This window comes from Anopheles ziemanni, chromosome 2 (genome assembly GCF_943734765.1).
Source record: "Anopheles ziemanni chromosome 2, idAnoZiCoDA_A2_x.2, whole genome shotgun sequence".
NCBI lineage: Eukaryota > Metazoa > Arthropoda > Insecta > Diptera > Culicidae > Anopheles > Anopheles ziemanni.
In genome coordinates, this window is record NC_080705.1 from 22,831,908 (window position 1) to 22,855,069 (window position 23,162).

Consider the following 23,162-nt stretch of genomic DNA (forward strand, 5'->3'; position numbering starts at 1 on the left):
TTTGTTCAAATATGAAATTCTATCTAGCCAATCCAGGTCTGTAAAAGTTTGAAGAAACTACTTCATTCACAATCCACTTCGCTGTCAGTTTAAACGGTGGAACAGTAGATACTTCTGCAGCTGCTCACATGCTACGTTCCAACTCTTCAATGAACAATTGTAAAAGTGTTTCTTATTTCGTTCTATTGATCATGGATGAGCATTTCACAACACGCCATGATACGCAATATCAATGAACGAAACTTTTGTTTATTTTCGTTAGCACCAGCTTTCAAATTTCATATCGGAACCATGTTGCTAAGGTGGGCATATCTGTCTTCGCTATAGTGAACAGCGCATTTGTTAATTAGCATCAGTTTCCCCGGTCACTGATGTCGCAGTTTTCGCAGGAGTTTCATTTGTTTTTCTTACCTTCTGCCACGCATTGGCACGCAACCAGCGCGATTCGGTAAATGAAGCACGCATGCGGACAACAAGCACGATGGAGATATAACCGGATTGTGCCAGGTTCGAAGTGACCTGCTGTCGAGAATGTGAAGTAACATTGACACCTTTGCATATCCACGCGCCGTTTCCTTATGCTGTTGTTTCGCTTTCGTTGCCTCGCTATTATTCTTCGAAAAAGGAATCCACTATTGATTTTCTGGAGGGTAACGATATTCCCCAAATCTGATCACGCTTTCACAATGCTAGTTTCCCCAAATTAAAACAAAAGAAAGCTCTGCATTTATCTCGCTGTTTCACCTGAAGATGAGCTCACCAAAGTTTGAATGAACGCCGAAATCCACGCTCTGGAAGTATGATTGAACACGATGCGGGACTTTTTCTCGAACAATCATAAGCTAATTAATACATACCCTCGAAGACCTCGTGACAAGTGATGCGCAGGATGCGAAATTTCGCGGAAAACAAAACTGCTGTCTTCCATCTTCTTATGCTTGTCCAGCTGGCTACAGTATGCTAATTGATAACGAGTTTAATGCATGCTTCATGGCAGAAAGTTATCGTTGTATTGTATTAAGCCCAGATGTCTCGTATGGAACAGCTGCTATAGTATTTTCGATATTGTTTATCAAGGACCTTATCAACAGCAAACACAATCAGATTAGATTTTAAGCTAAAGAATATACATTTAAAATTGTAAAAATTTAGTTTATAACTACGATGATTGTTATAATGATTAAGGTGTTTGGATATTCACGGCTCCAGCTACAAAATATGATGCTATCAAGAGGTTGTATTGAATGAAAAGAGATATCCTTTTCCTCCAGAAAACTGTATACCGATTTGGCCATTGGTGAGTAATGTTAACAACAAACAACATTCAAATGAAAGCTACTAATGAAAAATCCGGCACCGAATCCGACATGCACGATGTTCTTTTCGGAATGGCCCATTTTTGATTAAACCCGCATGGCGCCCGGTTAAGCAAGGTTAATTTTCTTCGAAACAACCTGTTAACTATTTTGTTTACCACTAATGGCATGACTCAATGGCGCAGCATAATCCAGCTTTGATCTAGACCAGCTAAAACCTTGCTCAGGTTGTGTCACTCATCCGAAAACTGTGCAGAACGCTTCCGTCGCAGGCACGATTTTGGAAATCGAACAAACCAACCGACGGTGTACAGGTAGATAACAATTTATCTAATCTATTCCCAGTTCCGCAAGGTTGCCCTGTGTTTTTGGCGCAGTGTCAATCATAGCCGATGATTACGGATCACTTGGGTGGCCGAAGAAGGCGTCATCAGCAATACCATTCGAATGCGGTGCTGAGGAGAATTCGCCGAATCTCTTTCTACGGGGTGAATCCCGGTGGCGACCGTGAACAGGACTGCCTTGGCAGCGATTCTTTAGGACGCTTATCGATCGATGAAACAAGCTAAATCCGAGGGAGAGCAGAGTTTACTGATAACATTTACCTGCTAAGGAGCGTCATTCAGATGTCAAACTTTTGTCAAATTCCTTTGTACACTCGTAGAAGAGGTACGTCAAACTGCAGCGGGTTCCTTCTTCCAATGGAAAACCATTAAAGAAATGGATCTTCTTGTACCTTAACACCAAGCGAAACAAATGGCTTTTTGACGTCAGCCATATCGAAAAGGCCGGATAGAGATAGCTCACCACGGTTTGACACCAAGCACGCCAGACCAAAGGTACATCGTTTGATAAGGGAAGCGATGGAGCTTAGCTGCCGCATCATATTAGCACGATAAACGTAATGGTGTAACTACGACTGGCCCGTGGTTGGGAGGAGCGCCTCTACATCGTTCGTGAAGGACGACTTTGGGGCGCGTACTTGACTATTGCGTAAGGATGATATCATAATTTACAACCCGCCGTAGAACCCGCGGGCCTTGCAGGCGCCACCCGCAATGGCTTTATCGGGTTCGGAAATGCATTCCATTTGAACGGTTTCGTATAATTTGTTTTATTTTTCATTGCAAAACGGAAGCGCTTGGTAATTTCATTCGTTGGAAGTCGCGTTGCAGAAAGCTGCAAAACAACTGCATCCCGACTGTCGAGGAAAAGAGGTCATTTGGGGCCAGCGAACTGCAAGTGCTAATGTTTATTGCTTATTTATTATTGTTGGCTCATTCAATGGCGCATCATAAGGAACCAAGGACTCGTCTCACTCGAGGGTTGAAAACGAAATCGAAAACATATCCTTTATCTTTATTCCTTTTGTTCTGTCCGCCGGAAAACGTCTTCCAGCTGAGTCGCTTAGTAGCAGGATAAAAATGTTTCCCTTTTCCCTACCCTGTTGCGAAAGATCAATCAGCCATCGTAAAGTGACACTTCAAGCTGTGCCGTCGTTAATTACTGTTCGAGTTACTGTAGGCATCGGTTGGCTATTGCTCCACACCGAGTTCTTGAAGCAATGATATCTGGAGTGGTGGAAGAAATTAAGAAATGGTTAATATGTTTTAAGTGTCTGGTGATTGGAAGTCGTTTGATGCAATTGAAACATCTCTAATTTGGAAACAAAGAAAACATGAAAAAGACAAACAATTTTAAACATACCTTTAACATTTTTGTTTGTTGAATTTTTTTTGCTACTTAATACCTGTGGGATAAAGCATTTAACTGAATGTAGGAATTAACTAGAAAAAAGCATATGCCTCAAGCGACTTTTTTAAACTTAACAAGCAATTTTTCAAATACCTTATCTGCCTGCACGTTGGATGTTCACGTCCCTAGCACGCATTGGACCAATTCACGTTCAAATCCACCATTTCGCTGACAGCCAGCAGACAGGTCAATGATAATCGTCATCGTGATAAAGCCCAATTGCCGAGCGATAGACCCATTTATCACAAGTGTTTGAACGAGAATTATTTTATAGAAGCCCTGCTGTAAATGAGCCACGGCGGCGTGTACGGTGTGACAACATCTCATCATTGACGCCATCTAGAGACACCAACCCGTGGCTTCGCGTGTTGTAGCGTATCAAGGTTTTCTTTTGCAAAGCCCTCCGTCCACACATAATCTCGCGGTTCGTTTACTTAGCTTTTTGTAATCTTTATTCGGATCGATTTGTGGTATAGATACATAGGTTCTTCTTACAATTTGCAATTAATAGCACTATCTATCGCGTAAAGGGTAAAATTATGGCCGTCGGCCCGAAAGGGCCGTCCACTGGCCGTGGGCGATCTACCCTTCGGCAGGCAGTATGTACCGGCAACCTTTTCCGTGACCGTGACGCAACGCCGTGGCCGTTAACTACTTTCCTAGTCGCCATCCGGCGCGACGGCATTGCTGACGCTTCTCTCGTGAATGACCAATTTTACGACATCAAAATAAAAACACACAAATGTTTGATTATCATCTATTTCTCTTCCTTGCAGTAACGCTAATCTTCTCTATTGAAAAACAAAAAACAGATTTTCTTCACTTTGCTTCCCTTTTGCACACTTTATCAAGCTACTGTCTTTTTTGTTTGCTATAGAGCGAAAACTCTTTTTAAAACCCTTTGTTTTTTCCCTTTAGATTTTCTTACGATTCAATGATAGATTTTCTTTTCTTTGAAATAGTTTTTTTACCCTTTCTTCAACAAACAAATAACATAAAAATAGTGCGGAATTTAGATTCCTTGGACGAATTTAGACGAAAGAGTGTTTTCTATGAAGATTCTTAAAGATGATGCGTTTAACGATCGATATATTTGAGTGCGAAGATTACACACAAAACAGGTGATAGACACGGCAACGGGGCAGAAGAGACAAACGAGGAAACTAATATTAAAAGTAATCTAATAGAGAAAACGTTGTGAAACGCGTATAAGATTCTAAATTGTTTCTTTAAAAATGCTCACCACATTTAGTTTCGTATCTTTTGCGAGAACGTTTAATCGAGTAACGCTGATAGAAAAATACGTAACGTTGGTGACGAAGACCGTTACTAGCAACTGGCTGCGTACGTCACATTAGGTGTACGGTGCTTGTATTGGCTAAACACAGATTGGCAGCGTTCGCATCTAACGTTACGCTAGTAACGGTCGAGTTTGAAAGTCTCCTACGCGACGGATCGAACACGGTTTTATTATTTTTCTTCTACACGGCACTACAAAAAACTATTGGCACTTGTTTTACAATAAATAGTTGTCCAGCAAAAGGCATTTAGAAAAAGATTTCTCTGTTCTAAAACAATGCTACTGTCGGTGTCATATGTTTCTTAGTGGTCCTGTGCGTTGTGTTGTGCGTTAGAATACTTTCACATTTCACGGTACGCTTTCACTTTCTCCAGTATTTTTATAGGTAAGTTTTTGCTACTCATTATTATGCTTCTTTAATAAATTTTGTTGTTCCCATTTGTGTTGGTCCACAGACATCATATCGGTGTGTGCAATAAGAGCCACACACCGACAGCTGTAGACATAAGAAATGAATTAACAGAATTGAACAACTGATGAATTATTTTGACTATCTATAGTTTGGTGGGGTTCATACAGTAGAATAGACAAACTGGATCGGATCCACGTACACGCGGTGTGATTTTTTGCAAACGAAAAATAGAAATTTACATCTAAAAATCTACTATTTATCGCGATATCGATGTTTTCCAATCGGGTACGATTACTGTGGGAAGAACCTGTCAAAAGCCAGCGGTAACATCGGCTTCACGGCCATAACGTGAACGGTGCGAAGAATTCTGCAGGTAAGATATTTTTAGGCAAACCATTACTCAATTGGCAGTTGCACAAAACCTAAAATAAAGGATAACTGTGCCAAAAAAATATGCGAGCAACGGTCTAGCATGAAGATGAAAATTCAAAACCGTAGGAAAAATAGAACCCGGTGACGGTGGACATTGCTTTGGCCGGTGGTAAAACCTTTCGAATAAATTAGAATGTGCACTGAAGCTGAATTGAATGAATGATTTTCTGCATGGTCAAACGGAAAAGAAAACGCACGCACGCTATGGTGTAAGATTAAGCCCCCGTTTATAGGCAACACATTTTGCCGGAAGAATACATATTTACAGTTGTACAAGAGTTGTTCTTCCAAAATTCCCCCCCTGCTTAGTCCCCCCTATATCAAACCTATCGGTTGACAATTTTTTGTGTAACCGTTTGTTTGTTATACTTCATTAGGATCGCTGAGATCATCAACTGGTTGGTGTGGATTGTGGATAACAATGCTCAAGCGGTTTACTGAAGCGACATAGTTGATAATGTATAGAGAGTACGGGTGGGAAAGGTCCACAGAGTAACGGCGGGAAAATGTGTACTTTTCGTACAAGCGTGTGTTCGCTAAGCGTTTAATCGAAGAGATTCAAGTTGATATGAGAACTTTCGACACGAATGAGAAAAGGGTTTAAGACGAGGAATATGTATGGTTTGATAAACACGTAAAACACCTTTCCGCTTATTTAATGTGTGTAAAAGGGGAAAAACGAACTTACGAATGATAAAAACTTGCGTTTAGAAAGTGGATAAAATTTTCACGGTAATGGCTTGTTTGGCATATGCAAAGGTACGCGGCTTCGCATGGGTTGGCGTTAGGAGTGCGTTGCACGCCACGTGACACGCGGATCTACCCTCTTCCTTAGGTCTAGCTAGCATTAGCTGATGGTTGCACCACGTTGCAACCGGGCGTTTTGTGGCATTGCTGTTGTGGCCAACGCGTTCCATAAGCATCCCAGGGTGAGGTGGATGCGATAGAGATTCGAATATGGTGGTTTTTACTTCCCTCTTGCCGCTAGTTAGTGTGTGCTGCCAGGTTGTGGTTGGGCTGATTGGGTGACTGATTTTTAACTGCTCTCCTGCGGGCGGACAGAGCTGGCGGACCTCCTTGGGTTTACCGAACACCGGGGATGAGCCGCTACTACTAGCCGCTGTGCGCGATACTGTTCTGTTTTGGTTTGAACTCGGTGTTGAACCCGCTTAGTCCAGCATCAGCTCGAAGTGGACCGAGCCAAGCCGCTCGTGTCTGTCGTGCTTGATGTTGTGCGCCCACGCCTTGCACTCAATGTTGATCAGCACACCATCTAAAAGAGAGAAAAATCGTATTTTATTAAATTTTAACGAATCCTAGTTAATGTGCTTCGTTTATTTAATGGGCGTTCCAAAAACCACGATGGGTTCGCGTTACTTACGGATTGGTCGCTCGAAGTTCACGGCCACTAGCGGGCTCAGGTATCCCTCCGAGTTCTGGTACGGGTAGTAGTAACCGGGGAATCCGGGCCGCGGATAGTACTTGATCGGTCCAATGTGCTCGATGTCCGCCGCAGTTTCACCCTCGCACGACACCCACACCGTGTTCAGCTAACCGAAACCAGGAAAGACTGGATTAATGCATGACCATTCACCGTCGGTGGCAGTAACGTACCTCATCCGGTTTGGAGTTTGCCGTGTCATTAATGTACTGCTTCAGCTCTTTGGGCATGTTTGAGGGCAGATTGTCCGTGGTGTTGTAGTACTCCGCTACCCAGCCATAGATCTTGTTCAGCTTGAGAAATATGCACGGGGCGCTCTTGTGGTAGTTGTAGTTGTTCTCCTTCGTGCACGGCCCGTACAGCTTGATGTCCACGTCGCACACCATGCCGTGCGGTGGCAACTGCTTGTAGTTGCAGTTGTAGATGTTCTGACCGCGACCCGAAACCTGACCGGGAGTTCGGTAGTCTGTCGGTGACGGGAAAAGGTAAACGGTACTAGAACTGATTTTTGCTAGGTGATTTATGTGATTTAAACAGGTATGCAGCTCTATCCTGGATTAGAGTTACGTGGACTACTTTATTTTAATATTTAAGCATGTTTTTGGGTCAATAAATTGTCTCTCAAGAAGTAAGATATTCCTGTATTCTAACAAAGTGCAGAAAACTACTACAGATGTGTCAACGAGATGCATTAATCCAAGAGTAATTCAAATTAATTTGCGCCTCTCTCGAGGTGCATGAATCTGTAGAACAAAACTAAACAAAAGGAGGACATGTTGTACATCGCTTTAAAATTCCATAGATCCTCCAACTCACATCCATATGTGTGTGAGCGTCCACGTGAGATGTATGAGAAAGGTTTTATTTTTGTCAAACGCTGTAATTGTCCTTGCAAAGTACAATGTAATGCACTGGGTCGTGTGATGAATGTTTGTTTTCGTACAATCTGATTTTCCTTAAGGATGCATTTAGTAAGAGATGCAAGTTTAACGGGTTTATATCTTCTACCTATTTTGTTTGGTTTAAATTCTGTTTTAGTTGATTTTAATTGCATCCACTGTATTTTTTTAAGCTCAATCGATCATTAACCCTCCTCCAATTAAATCTATCCTTCGGTATCCTACTTTCATAATCAAGCATCTAGATTTCAAATGTGTATTTATAGTAAAAACGTTAGACAAAACAGAATATCTGTTTCTTTGTCGCATTTTCCAACAAAAAACGGAACGTTGAATAACATCAAAACCTTCACATCACATCGACCACAATCACGAGGACAATGTGTTGACGTGGTCGAAGAAAAGTACCACCGGCACAACAAAGATGATCATATAATATCTAACGCTCTATTGCGATCATGTGAGTCGGGGACGCGGTTTGTCGGGTGGATTTTCTTTTGCAATTTTTCCTTTAAAAAATCGTCCTACCGGGGCACCGAGCGAGCCAGCTCTCCCCCGTGTGCCGGGTAGACTCGTGGTTTAGTTCGTTGGTTTTTTTTCCCTCTACTTGATCGGGTGTAAATGTCATAAACAATACGAAAATAGAACACTGCGTCCCGACTGTGGCCGCTTGCGGTGGTGGTACACTCCCCGGGACGGACGGCACACACTCTGGCACGGCTCCATTCGGCCATTATTTTATTAATTAGTGCGCCGGTTGTTGAAGTGAAATACCATGGCCGCGAGTTGCTCCCAAACCTTTCCCCGGACAGGGTTTGTAAAGTTTTTTGTTATGTTTTCGGTGGTCGGCGGTTGGCGAACCGCAAGGAATCTGTGTGTTCCTGTCCATCACACTTACCCTCCAGGAAGTTGTCGAGCGCGTCCGTCCATTCCTCGTAGTTCTTCCGCTCCGTGCCCTTGTAGTAGATCAGCGTGCTCTCGACGTTATCCTCCGACGGTAGCGGTCGGAAGCCCAATCCTGTCGGTGGGGAGCGAAAAGGAAATAAAAACAAGTAAACCATTAAAGACACGTCAAGCCTGAGTAGACGAAGCTGAATGCCACATCAAATCGTAACGTTTCCGTTTCGTTTCATCTTTTTTCCCACCCAGAATACGTGGAATGATCCTATTCCGACCATCATAAACATACGGAATGTCCTTCAGGCCGTGCCTCCCGAGTCATGTCAAGGAATTACCCTGTTCCACGTTTTATTCAGCATAAAGAAATTGACTGAAGCGAAGCTGGTGCTAGGAGAAACCCATCGTTGCGTAGCCCTCCCCTCACCCCGTTGGAGAGCCATGTCTTGTCTTGCGTATCCTTTTCCCGCTAGGTGTATTTCGTTTTCCCAACCGTTACAACGAGCCCCAATCTTCCAGCCTCCGAGCTCCGAAGCAGAGTTTTACATCAAAGAATCGTGCCCTTCCGCATTGTTTCGCGTGGCTTCCGAGGATATAGACCCGAATGCGTTCCCGGGGCAGAATATTTGGTTCCATCACTTTACGCACTTGAATCTGTGTGTGTGTTTGTGCATTTGGTGCGTGTGGTTCTGCTTTGTTTGGGGATTTCTGCGGCGAAGAGGATGTTTCTGCGCACGAGCAGAGGCGGTGTACGTGATCGGGCGGGATACAACAACGCTCGCAAAAGTAGGTTAATTTTTCCTTTGCCGTTGGTGAAGATGCTGCTACTTTTTTGCCGCAATTTTGCCCGAACGTACCACGAAGTGGCGTCGAGGGTGGAAAAAAGCAAAGAAATAACAAAGCGAAACCCGGCCGGCCGAAGGATGTTCAACACCCCGGCGATGCGTACGCGGGAGTGTAGATTTTGGAAGGAAGGCGACACACACAAACACACACGACATTCCATCGACCACGAAGATACAATTGATGGTAAGAAGTAAGTCACGCGGTAAGGCACAGATTCTTCACCGAATTTAGAGGCTCGGCACAAAGCACCCTAACACACCGTCTCACTTCGGAGTTGGAGAACTAGGCCCGAAGGAAACATCAACCACCGGAAAAGCTCCGGCATCCGGAAAGGATGCATATGAGGAGCTGCGCCTTTAGCAGCTATCTCTGGCTTTGATGCCAACCCGAGATTGTAGCCTTGTAACGAGTTCAATCGTGCGTTTCAATATCAATTTGCTTGATGGTGGGCTTTATCCGTACGTTTCTTACCACTCTCGTTAGCCAAAAAGCTTCCCGATGTCAACGATAACTGCGGCTGTGGAGGCCAGAAGTAGACGGAGAAGTGAAATTAAAACAATTTTCTTCCCTCGAGCCTTTGCGGATGACTAAGCCTGAATGGTTAATGCCCTTTAAGTGCCTGGCGTTGGGAATGATAAGAAAACATCAACCAATCGAGAATGAACGTCTCAGAATTTTGTTTTAATGAAACGAGAAAAACATAGAAATGAAACCAAAAAAGAAGCTGTCACAAATTTAAAAATTTACAACAAAAAATGTTGATTTACGTCTGGCAATATTTGCGAATCATTGAAAACTTTTATAATGATTTTAAGCGATATCGACTCAACATGAAACACAAGATAAAAAACGAACTTAAAGGAAATGCCAAATATATAAAAAAAGAAATATTTATTCTCGCACGGCAAATTTTACATTTAAAAACTTCTGTTTGAACTAATCGTAAGCAAATCATTCTTAACTGCTTCAAAACTCCATCGAATTATCAACAAATTCAATTAAATTGCAGTGAAATATTTCGTAAAGTTTTCGGGGACATTAAGCCAATCATATTTACATACCGTTTTTCTCAACTGCCTTCGTTTTTTCGCAACCCAGCACAACACTGGAAAAGTCTTGAGAGCGCGCGGTGCAAAAACCGGCATCATCAATATTCATCCCACCATTCCACCCGGCGGGTTTGTAACAGTGATAAATTATCTGCTAACCGTTTGTTGGTTCACAAATTACGCGAATAATAAGCCCCGCGGAACGCTTGGCCCAAATTGCCACCATGGGGGTGGAAAATTGGAACCTGGTTTGTGTCGCTTGTTTTTGTTTTACTTCAAACAGCGTTCATCTGTAAAGTTAAGCCAGTTTTTTTGTATTTTAAATTTAATTATTACTTTAACCGGATATATTACTTTGGTCCGTTAACAATTGTTCTTTAAAATTGAATGTGTATTTGCAATTGTGTTTTCCTTCCCACGCTCATATGCATTTCCGATGCATCCGATCGAATGTGTAAACTGGCGATGATACGTCCTCCCACCGCCCAATCATATCAATTTTTCATTCGCTATCGCCTCTGGGAAACCGAATACACCACGGGGTGAACCATTTCCTCCCCACGGGGCGCGCACAAATTCCAATCGGTATCACATCGCGCCACGGTCGCGCCAAAACCGCGCAAACCGGCGCGCGCGAGATGATGATTACGATGTGAAATAATTTGATAGCCAGCTTCCTGTCGTTACGCAACGCGCCGTGGCAATTGAATGTGATAACCGGGCGCTCAAGGCCCGAATGATCGGGCGGGAGGATACATAGGAAATGAGAAAAATCATGCGCTTTTTTCCCCCGATGCTTTACTACATGTTGGATTAACATACCGCTGGTGGTCATACTTGATCTCTATCGCTATGCGCAGGTTTTCTTAGCACATCGTTAGGCCGCACTCGAATTGGATTTCAATTGGAACGCTTCGGAGTAAAAGGTCTATTTTGAAACCATTGAGAGCATGATCGGAGCCGAGATGAAACGATCGGTCGGAACGTGAAGCATATGATGCCACTGTGCATATGCCAAGGCTTGTAGACAACGCCATCCTTACATAAAAACACTAAATAAAGGTCAAATGAATGATTTTGCGGCATTTATTCTATTCAATGGGACCCTTTCGGTTTCATCCGGGCAAAGCCCGAGTTAATTGAAAAACGCTTTTTGTTAGCTTGGCAGACAAAAATAAGCTATGTTTTTGGGTGCTTTTGACGGAGGAAAAACATAAGTATGCACGTCATTAAACATTATCGTTTCCCCTAGAGCTACCATGTAAGGTTTTCTGTCTATTTTACTGCGCTTTTTTGTGCTTAAACTAACAACGACTCACGTTTAAAATGTGTCAAACACTATGTCAAATTATGTGCTTAAAAGTGTGGAGACAAAGTTAATAACAATTTGTCAATATTCCAACGTCCTTATGCTATTTATCCTGATGGGTATGATTTGCTGAAATATTTCATTTTTCATTTTTAAGATGGTGGCAAACACAATTCTGCACCGTTTGACTGCTTTCGACAGGTTGAATAATCAATCCACCAAACGCGGCACACAATGATTGATTTGCATCAGAAAAGAACAACGCACTCGGGACTCGCTCAGGGGTTTTTCTTCCGACCCATTGTGGCCCGGCTGCTGGTTCCGCCCGCTCGCCTTCGCCACCACCCCACGCAATAGAATGAAACCGACGGTGTGTCAGCACAATGTCAAACGGTGACCTCGATGCGCCCGGCGAGGTGTATTTTATTTTTTCCCTCCACTTTTCTCGTTGTCGCGCTGCTATGGAAAACCGTTCGACCGTGACCAATCGCCAATACGGGGAAGGGGGGGAGGCTGCTGAATGCTGCCACTGGTTGGGGACTAGACGGTGGGCATACGATGGTGGTCCAAAACCATGCCGTCGCCGACGGTTGATATTGCACGCGGGCCCTTCAGCCTATCGGTGACCCGCGGCTTGTCGTTGATGAAAATGGTTGCTAAAATTATACCACACGCTTATCTAATTATAGCCCACCGCGATCCTCACCCCGTTTCGAGCACTGAGTCACAAGGCGGGGGTCGGGCGTTAGAGTTTGAAGATGCCGGCCCGCGCGCGTGTGTTGGTTGTGTCGCCCGCGATAATATGCACCGGGTCGCGATGATCCGGTTCTAGGTTTACTCACCTGGATTGGTGCCGATCAGCGACTGATCCATCTGCCATTTGGGGATGCGCGGGTCGAGCGTCTGGAAGAAGACCCACATGCACAGGGCGACCAGCGCCGCGAGGACACTGTAGAAGATGATGTAGAACGTGCCGATCTTCGCTGTGGGGGAGAACGATAAGGGGAAAGCGTCGTAATGATTAGATGTTTGCGAAACCGGCGTGAGGTTCAGATAGGGAAAAAACTATTTTCAACAGATGCCGGATAATGAACGCTTTGATGTTCATGTTCATATTATTCGATAGGAACATTGTGGGATGCTGATCCAATGCTGTTTCTAACCGATGCACAGTAATGGTAAAAGTGGAAACGTTGTTGAGTTTAAGTAGTAAATAAAAGATATGACAACAACAAAACATTACCTAATTAGAAGTGTTTTATAGAAGACTTTCTCTTTAAATGCACGGGTTTTAGACACTGAAAATGTTTGTAAGTTGCATTATATTTTACTTCTACTATAATTTTCAGTATTTTTTATTTCCAATGGTTATTGTACGAAACATTTCACCCAAACCAAATGACAGTAAATAAAAATGTTTGTAAAAATGAAAACAAATGAAGCATTAAATCTTTCAATAATGGTTCATTTAGTTTTAAGCTCTTTATTTTGAGTTATTATAAAACGTAGAAAACTTGAATTTTACATTTTCAATCAAATAAGATCGTGGTTTTAAACACAATTATGCATTCTAAAATTTTGGTTGAATCATGTTTCGGAGTACATAATTTAAATTAGCTCATTACATTCATTTTACAATGTCATTATCGAGTCGAGTCGAAAGTAGGTTAAGTTGTGTTTAAAAAATATTTTCCTCTAAATTTTGTTTCACTTTGCTAGTTGTTTTCCATTTTCTTTCGCATTAATAGAAAAAATAATAATTGCAAAAGCAAAGCATGAGGCAACAGTTGTTAAAAAAGCTGTAGCCCATTCTAAAATTACTCAACCAAGAAATTCATATGCCCTCTCGTATTTAAGTCGGTTTCTTTAGCGTTGAACAGTACTGACAAAAAATATTTTCAATACGCTTTTGAATCAAATGTTCGTTCATAACAACATAAACATTCTGCTCACAAACAATTGGTTGTAGCAAAGTCCTTATTTGTTGCGCCCGTGAGGTTATAAGCGCATGCATTGCATTAAGCGACTGGATCACCTTTGACAGGTCGGTCCTTGGCGGATCCGACTCGAGACGTTCACTTCGACGTTCGCCGCAAGGATGTGCCTTGAGCGGAGCTTGCGGGCAGAGGGCAGGCCGGCAATTAGCGGAGTAGGGGAAAGAAGCACATTCACGTACAAGGTGATGCACACGGAGTGGAGTGTTTTTTTTTTTAAATGCTGGTATGCAATTTGTTCAACCATCGCCGGTTTCGATACGCCATCGTCGTCGAGGCCGTCGAAATGGTGGCCCGACTCGGATCGTACCGTACCGGGAAAGCGGCCAGCAGCCAAAATGGTCCAAAACACCTCAGTAACGTGACTCGTTACTTCGAAACACACACACACAGCGGGGATTCGGAGTGTTGAAGATGAAGCTAAAAATGTGCCTCGTGAGTGTCACGCGGGAGAGAATGCCGAGATGTGCATGCTGAAGTGCAAATATCCCAAAATGCCCTACATGCACACCCCCTCCCCCCTCCCCCCCTGGACACAACAGGTGCATTGATGCGCGAACGATTTAAAAATAGTGCACTTAGAGCGTCGTCGGATTGGTCAATTGCGGTATGGTTGGGTGTTTTTTCTTGTCCAACCGAAACCGGTTGGCAGCCAAAAGTGGAAAATATTTCCTCGTTGGCGACGGTGAGACGATTGGAAAAACCCGAAAATGTCAGTGATGCGTTAAAAGTGGACGGTACACCGACGTGGGCCTGTAGTCAACCGTATCCATCCAATCCCCGATGACAGACCGGTGTCAATTGTCCGTCGAAAGTGACGAAAAGTATACGGATATACGATGGTTTTTCGCGAACATCTCTTGTCTAAGCAATTAGAAATATTTTGTGATACTTCTGTTTATTTGTATTCTCTTTTCTGGCACAACGCATGTTTTCAATCGTTCCTATCTTAAGACTTTTTTTAAGTTTTCTTTCAAGTCAGACCTGTGGTTTATGAGGTACATATTTTATAAATTCATCAACACGTTCAGTGCCGTGTCACCCACATACGAGCGACGGTGTTTCTCAAGTTATTATGTTGAGTCTCTATAACTTTTTTCAAACGAGATATTTTGTATTTCATGGTTTTAACCAATCATGGTTTCTTAAACCTTAAAACTTTCTTCAGTTTTTATTATTATTGGCTTTAACAAATTTACCATACTAAAGCAAATAAAAAAATAGTCTGGTGAAATTGTTCAGTTAAGCAAAAAATTTCAATTTTGTAAAATAATTTTCAATACAAATAACATCAGAAACTTTCGCTAAGAGTTTTCTCTGACTAGATTTAGTACATCACCCAAAAGCTTGGTATTATTTACGCATAAGGCTTAGTTATTTTAACCTCTTGTATACTGATCGTTTAAGTGCAAACCAATTATCTTAATTAAAAATGCTTCGTTGCCATGTTTTTATTTTAAAAAAATCTAAATAGTTACACATGTATTTAACTTTCAAGAAAAGATTTTACTTGCATTAAAAAATTATAAACAAATCATTTAGTCAAAATCCGACCTAGGTCAAGAGCAATGGTAGCTTTTCGATGCACCCCATCGTTGTTCCAGTGTATTGACCGACACCCCTTTCTTGCCGTTGCCTGGAACTTCCACCTGTTGCATCGTATTTGATCGTACACACGATCGTCTCGCGGCGCATTTCTTGGTTTTTGTGAGTCATCGCACCACTACAGACAGAATGCTCGCGATGGTCGCGGTGTGCATGCAGCGAATGCAACTGCATCGCGCTTTTAACAACTACACCAGCGAACGTGACACACATTTCCCAAAACCACCGACTGGCGTTGCATTTTTCTTCCGTCCGTGCGTCGGTTTCGTGGGTGGGGACGATCCGAAAACAAAAACATTTTCGAACCCCAGCGCTCGGTAACCAAGCCAGCACAACATAAACACACGCACACACACTCGCGCACATGGGCGCGTGGTGGAAGCATCGATCGTTTCCATGCGAACGCGTGGTTCCAAACTTGAATTCGACGGATCGCGGGAACGGGGCGGAATTGTTCGGTCGTGAATGACACATTCCGGCGTGGCGGTTTCCCTGGTGCGGGGCCTGCATGTGGTGGTACACCTGAACGCAATGTGTTAGTGTTGGGTGTAATGATGTTTTCGGTACCGCACCCAACTGGCCGAAAGTCGCGAAACGCGTCTATTACAACGCCCCATTTGTGAGGTTATGTTGTGTACGTCGCCAACGAAAAGCCTTTGTTCCACAAGGGTTCACGTTTGCGTCTTTGGACCCCTCCTTGAATGCCGCCTCTTGTTTGACGAGTTCCAGATAGGCACCCGAGAAGAACCCGATGCAGCAAACACCGAGAAAAAGATGGGCCATGAATCGAATTAATTAATCAAGATTGGATTTCATAATAATTGCATCGTGACTAACTTCTTCCTGGAGGGCGGCGGCCGGGTCAAGCGAGAGTGTGTCGCCAAGTTCACGACCTCCGATGGTAAGTCCGCTGGTTGTCTAGGTCAAAGGTTGGACCTCGTCAAATTGGAAGCAATCGGAACGAGCCAACGGCACCGGATCGTCTCGCATGATTTACGACGGAGTATTCTTTCCGCGAAAACTGGCCAAGATTCATCTGATGGCTGGAAAACAGTGGCGACATGGCGAATGAAACACGAGCCGAGCTAATAGGGCTTTTCAGCCTTTCGGGGACATTTTTATTGCCACCATTATACTGATGAGTCATAGGGGGGACCAATATTCTGCTGATAAATGGTGGGCCATATTTTGTTGTTGTACTTTTGCGGATGGAGCTTCCGCGGAATGGTATTTATTGCAAGGATTATCTCAATGGTAATGTAGTTGGGAGTTACTGCCTCAATTAACATAGGATTATTGGGAAAATCGGCTACTTAATTCAACTTTCGGAAATTCCATGTGTGACATCTTAAGATTTTTAGCACTGTGTCAATTTTCTTCATATCACATCCTTGCCATTGAAAATGTGTGTCATTTTTTAATGTGACTTTTTTCTGCTTTTTGTGCTCTACCTTGAATTTTAAATGCTGGCTTCAAGTCGACAAGCCTTCGTCTTTCGGCAGTGTGGTGTCCGAACGGTGGCTTCCAAAAAGCCACCTCAAGCCCCCCGACTCGATAGCCTTCAGTTTTCGCGAACGCAACCCGGGCATCGTTTGCCGACTTCACGCGATCGTATTGCTGTAAACTGAAACCCAGCACTTTAGGCTCAAGGCTGTCACGGTTCACTTCACAACACAATCCGCGGTGGATGGTTGGTTTCAGTTTCGGCACAGGTCGAACGCAGGACTGAAGGAGCGCTGAAGGACGAGCAGGAGGTTGGGAGGAGGGCAGCAACAAAAAAAAAAAAACTCCACCAGACATTGCGGAAGAAGTACACGTGACCTGCCAATTGCAGCGACGTGCAACTGGTGGTACTCGCGTTTCTGATAAGCTTGCACAGTTTGTGGATACTGACTGAAGATTGTTTACGTCTGGCGCTTACGATCGTAAATTGCCCCAAAGCCACGGGGAATGCGCTCGTTTCCTTCTGCTAGCGAATGCCGGGGGTAGGAGGAATGTACGGTGTGTATATTTTTAATGTTAAAAAAGCAGGAAAGCAAACCTGTCGGTGATGGGCAACAGTTGTTTATTTTTAATGGCAGGGTTGGATATTTAAAAAAATCTTTGTTACATGTTACGTATGGTCTGTAATCTGTTTGATGGGAAAATACACAGTTTCCCTGGCACTAAATAATACTGGCATCATCGAGTAAGTACATTCTTAAAAGGTTTAAAACAAACAATGCTTGAAGCATTACTAAAAGGCATTTATAAACAATCCTACACAAAGCGAGCTTTTATATGTATAATTCTTTATCTGCAATGCCTATTTAAATCGTTGCATTCTACGGTTTGCACATAGGACAACTCACAGAGGAGTATGAGAGCATATAGGAAGAGAAAAATTTACGCAATCAAAAAAAAAAGTAATAAGTTAAAACAAATTTGCTAACGTATGGCATATAATTAATATAACAACCTTATTATCTTTTGTTTTAGTGTACATTCAAATACACAACGGGAATCAGTTTGTTTGATAAGAAAACTTCCCACATTTGTGAGGTCCTCCTAAGTTGTGATTGCGTAACTTAAACTTTTCTTGAAATTAGACGATAACAATTAAATCTATAGTAAAAGATAATTTCATGATAGCGAGGATTAGTTTCAGTTAGTTTCTGTTAACGTAGAATAAAACAAACTTTCTAGGAAATTAAAAACTCGGCCAAGAAAAAATCTGGAACACCAACACTTGAAGCATTTATTCTAACTGTTACCGTAAGCCACTTTCTTCATTCGAAATCATTTGCACATAAAATCGCTGAAACCTTGGAACCGTTTACGACTGTTTACTCTGAGCAGTAATAGACGTTTTGCCTGACGAACATCGATCTCACCGAGTGGGTTGAGCTGTTAGCACATAATTTATTACGCCAAATTGGTAGCGCAATGATTGAACTTCTCCCGGTTGAAGATGGAGCGCCTCAGTTCACATCAACCTGTGTTTTTTTTTTACCACAAGATGATTAGAATGTTTTTGGCAACCCATACCCTATGGTATGACCACGCCAGTAATTACGTTCATGATGATGATGATAAAGCTGGCGAAAGACACCTTCGAGTGGATGATGTTCGATCGGCGCGAACGGCTTAGGATTGAAGGATGGTGTGCTGCCGGCGGGTGAGCGAATGTTTTCACTCAACTTGATGTAACTCCATCAACCATTTGTTGATGCGTTTTAAAATGAAGTACACCGGACGTGGGATGGAATAAGTTTGGCCCGGCGCCGGGAACTCCACGTTTGATGTAAACAAATCGAGCGTGGTGATTTCGGGAGAGGAGAAAAATTCCCCCCACATTTTTCAAAAACGTTCTTTCTTTTCTACGCGTCAGCTTCACTACCACCATCACCGGTGGAACTCGTTTCACCCTTGACGTCACGCGCCATCCGAAGGGTCCTGAACTCTTCCGTGCCCTTGAAGACGAATGGATCGTTTGCAAAGGATCGACCATTGCGTGGCGGCGCAACGAGTCGGTTGGTTTGTCCCGGCTGAAGTTGTTTTCGTTCGCAGAACAGGTTTTTTTTTGTCGAGGATCGAAGTGTCCCTCCTGCGGCGCCGAAACAACGAGACGAATCGGACGGCACATTTAGAAATCAGGAGCTTAGGCCAACCAAAACACTTATGCAAGGCAGTCCCTGCTTCTTAGAGAGACGTTCTTCTATTTCTTACCGGTGATTTGAGTTTTGCCCATGGAAATTTCAAATTTATGATTCGCAGTTTTTTAATGTTGACAAACCGGTTTATGCTTGGCGGAAAGGTTATCGTTTTTTGCACGCATCAAACTTTCTCCCTTATAACACGCCTTTGATCCATCGACCGGAGAGGCAATGCTGGATTGGAACAGTGTACCGCACTTGGGTTGCAGGAAAAGTTTATCCCGGATCTTGATCTTACATTTGCTTGATCAAATTAATGTTGACCATCGTTTGGTTGGTCTCAATGGTTCGATCAATTGAATAAATACTGCCAACGCGTGTGGACGCCCTCCACCGGTAGATTTATTATTCAAAACACCACGTACGCGTAAAAACGCTTCAGGGCAAACATCGGTTCGATTGCGAAATGGCTGAACAATCGCATTGTAGTGTGCCATTGAAGCTAGCAGCCCCAATCGAAGTGGATATGCAAACACCAGCGCCTTTCAGTCGCGGCCAAGAAATCGAACAAATCCCCAAGCGAAGCCCGTCCTATAGAGGTGCTGATTGTAAAGGGTAATATCGATCTCGGGTTACCGATTCCGAATCCAGTACCACCAGCAAGGCGACGCAGGAGTGCAAATTGACGCTCAACAAGCGTTTTTGGATGACACTTGCCACCGGTAGTGCGTTATATTGACGCTGGTTGTTATAAAACCGTTGCGAAATTTCTCCACCACACGCAACAAATGGGTTTTCCGTCCTTGACGGTGGGAATGGTAATTCGGGAGAGGTAATTGGCTGTGGTGATGGTTGTTAGTACGAGTGTTTGGGGAACCTTTTAGGAAATTTAACTCCCAGCCCGGGCGAGGCTGTAGCATGACGGTAAGGACAGCTTAAAAAAGGACAAGGGTCTCTTGTCCGATCGGGAAATAAGATATCCAATTTAGCTGATTTTACCGATGCTGTCAAAAAGTTCTCACGTTGTGATTCCAATGGGAATAGACCTTTAAAGGTCGTGCGGCATTTATTCAATTGAACGCTTTTTCGAAATGAAATACAAAGTTCAAAACTGATATAAAAAATTATACTTTTGACTTAAAAAAAAATGTTCCCATAACAATAAAATTAAAAAGGGCAATTTTTTATTAAATAACATTCTTCGTTAGTAAAATATATTGCAGAAGTTGACCAAACTTTTCGATGCCCCTAATCCTTTGGAGATTTTTTGTTTTTTTTATTGTTGCCATCTCTGGGGAAGCAAAAGGTTTTAAAACGGCCAATCCCTCCCGTTTATATTGCAAGACTCGGTGGGCACCGCACACCTCAGCTGGAACTTACCCCAGGACAAAGCGGTCCGTCCGAGGACCGTGCCCTCGTCCGAGTTGTACAGGAAGCGGTTGAACGGAATCGGTGGCGGACGTTCGCGTACGAAGACCTCGTGCTCGGGCTCTCCCGCGCCACGGCCGGCCGGTGATCGGGGCTTGGACATTATCGGTGGGACACACACGCTATTCACACGACACGACACACAACACACGGTAGCTTCGACCAACAGCTAGGAGAAGGGAACTTCTATGTTTTGGGGAGGACGTAAAAGAAAACAGGGAATATTGTTGATTTTTATCCAATTTGAGGATAAAGGATATTTCAGGCAGGAGTTTATTCGAGTAACGTGTTCCGTGGTTAGGGGTTTTCTCGTTGCGTGAGCTTGTGATGTTTATTTATCGTTAGAACGGGGATAACACGATAGGTCACTTTACACTCCGAGAATAAGGGTCTTGAAAAACCGGTCCTACGTGTTTTATTTCTAAATTCACAAACGAACGTCTTCACTAGGATCTCGTGCGTCTTCGACAAGGATGAAGGCCGTTATTGTAGAGAACAAAAAAACGGTAGAAACATTAATCCACTCGCACCAGTCGCAGCTGTTTTTCTAACGTACTTTATTCACCAACCCAATAAGATCGCCCTCGCTCCTCCGTATCCAAAATTATATTTTTCATTTTCTCTATCGTTTCTCACACGCACCTAGGGAGACACGACCCCTTTGTTGTCCCTAGATTAATTCCGAACCTTCAGCAACACGGTGCACAGGAGTGTGAGCTGAGTTGCGGAGTGAAAATTTAAATTTACATCCTACTCATATTCCCTACTTGCGTGTCCTCGATCGTCCCCGTGCGGTCAGGGTCCTGAATGTTCGAAGGGACGACGCGACTGCAGACACAGTTGTTATTCGCGACGACGCCAACTTATTCAATTTTGATGGCGGTTTAATGTGAGGGACAACAACAGGAGGGAAACAAGAAGTATCCCGGGGACCGATCGTTCCGGTCCACTCGGCACAAACAGGTACGCGAAGATCAGGTAAGCAGCGAAAGAGAACATGAGAATGAGTGAAGAGGTGAGAACGATCGTGCGAGACAGATCGCGTCGCGTTTGTGAAGAAAAAGATGATCAAGGCGTTCGCTGTGTTGTCTTCAGTAGAAAAATGTAATTAAAGGGCGTTGAGAAGAGGATTTTGTCCTTTCGCAAAGAGTAATAAAGTTCACCAAACAGTTGAACGTATGTGGCCGGTCAATCATATTTGAACATGACCGCGAACAGGTCCGTACTTGGGTATTTATATCAACTTCACTTCTGTCTGCTTCCGAAAACCCCCCCGAGAACGCCATTCTGCGACGAAGCCCGATTTGTTAAGATGCCAGCCGGGAGGACATCGAGTCGAAATTGGCCGGTTGGCTTTTAAAAATGATTATTTTTAAATCCGAGATATCGCCCAATTATAGAACCACGCCTAGGTCGTCTAGGGGCCCGCGTCGCACACAACAACCCGATGGGTACCACGTACTCGAAACGACCTGTCGGTCAAATGTGTAGTAAGGGAGTTTTTCCCAGGTTCTTGAACGCGCCACCACGGAACACTGGTGAAAACACGAAAAAAAAAATAACCAAATCACCTCTAACCACGGAACAACGAACTGCAACGTTTTTCGCAAGCGCGTCCCGCGAAATCCGTCCAAACACGTCGGCGATCTTGGGCTGACTGGTGGATAGTCTCGGCTACTGACTGAACTGACGTCTCGTGTCTGAAAAACGAGTCACGTCGCGACTCGCGAACCTTGGGTGGTATTTTCTGCTGAAATAACTAATTTGTTAATAACTTTACAATTGCTGAACCGATTCGTACAAGTGACCCCTTAAATGAAAGGTCTGTTCAAGACACACAACTTTGTCTTACAATAGATCCGTTCATATTTGCTAGTTTTTGAGAAAACTAATTGTGTGGAAAAGAGACAGCACTCTACCGGGAACAAGGTTGATAAACCTCGATTACTGAAACGCAAAAAATTGCCAATTTGTTAATAACTATTGATTCTTTCAACTGATTTTCACGATTGACAAAAAGGTCAGGTCCGCCAATTTTTCTGTAATTTTTTAAATTCTACGACGATTAAATGAATTTTATTATTTTTCTTAGATGAAAGCCACAACTCCGAGTTTATAAAGTCCAACTTTGTTGACAGATAAAATCGGATGCGTCCATCGTGCGAACCTTGCAGCTGTCAAATCCCATACATTTTCGCCTGTCAAAACCTGACGCGGTAAAGCACTGACACCAGCCTTAGTCTGCATATTCCCGAAAAGGACTAGATTGTTCGTGTTGTTTGAATACAATTAGAAGAATAATGTCAACTATATTGATATTCTTTTGTAAATCATTCATTGAATTAAACACATCATATGAAAAATCAGCATTAGATGAGCATGTATGATATGACGGATTGGGATTCGGGTTGGAAGATCCGGATCTCAGAATGGATGTGAATCGAAAGATTCGAATCCCAGTAGGGATTCAGTTTCCCCATCACTAGTGGATATCTGAAAAAGTAACTAGCTACTAGCTACGTTAACGTTACATTTCTGGGGTAACTAGCTAGTATCGCGTTCGATTCCGAAGATTCGAAGAATCTATTCCTAGACAGATTCTAAAGATTTTGATTCCATTTAACGGATTATAAAGATTTGATTCGTTTGAGACTTGGTTTGAATCGTCAATTTTTCTGTGAATTGAAATGAAATCAAATTTTAAACCTCTTTTTTGTATTGTTTGAGTATTAACTGCTTACTACATAGCTATATAATATTGTTTTGTTTTTGAGTTCCTGGGTGATTATTAAGTTGTCGTTTGATACCCCACCTCATATCCTTTTTCCCACATCCGTTTCAGAC

General features: G+C 43.2%; 1 protein-coding gene across 1 annotated transcript; it reads right to left on the reverse strand.

Annotated features, from left to right (window-relative positions):
- Nucleotides 1-5,868: 5,868 nt before the first annotated feature.
- LOC131282414 (sodium/potassium-transporting ATPase subunit beta-2-like) lies at nt 5,869-21,968 on the reverse strand. The gene is made up of 7 exons (XM_058311869.1): nt 21,890-21,968; nt 20,271-20,504; nt 12,499-12,639; nt 8,454-8,573; nt 6,830-7,122; nt 6,597-6,765; nt 5,869-6,488 (listed from the first exon to the last, which is right to left on the reverse strand). The coding sequence occupies exons 2-7, from the start codon at nt 20,419-20,421 to the stop codon at nt 6,385-6,387; spliced, it is 978 nt and encodes a 325-aa protein (XP_058167852.1). The 5' UTR covers nt 20,422-20,504; nt 21,890-21,968; the 3' UTR covers nt 5,869-6,384.
- Nucleotides 21,969-23,162: the final 1,194 nt, after the last annotated feature.

What these genes read in the sequence shown, in the direction of transcription:
- LOC131282414 (XM_058311869.1), bottom strand. Translation starts at nt 20,421, where the DNA reads ATGTCCAAGCCCCGATCACCGGCCGGCCGTGGCGCGGGAGAGCCCGAG. An exon ending in CAAACTCCAAACCGGATGAG is followed by an intron (nt 6,766 to 6,829) that starts GTACGTTACTGC and finishes GGTTTCGGTTAG; the next exon opens with CTGAACACGGTGTGGGTGTC. An exon ending in GAACTTCGAGCGACCAATCC is followed by an intron (nt 6,489 to 6,596) that starts GTAAGTAACGCG and finishes TCTCTCTTTTAG; the next exon opens with ATGGTGTGCTGATCAACATT.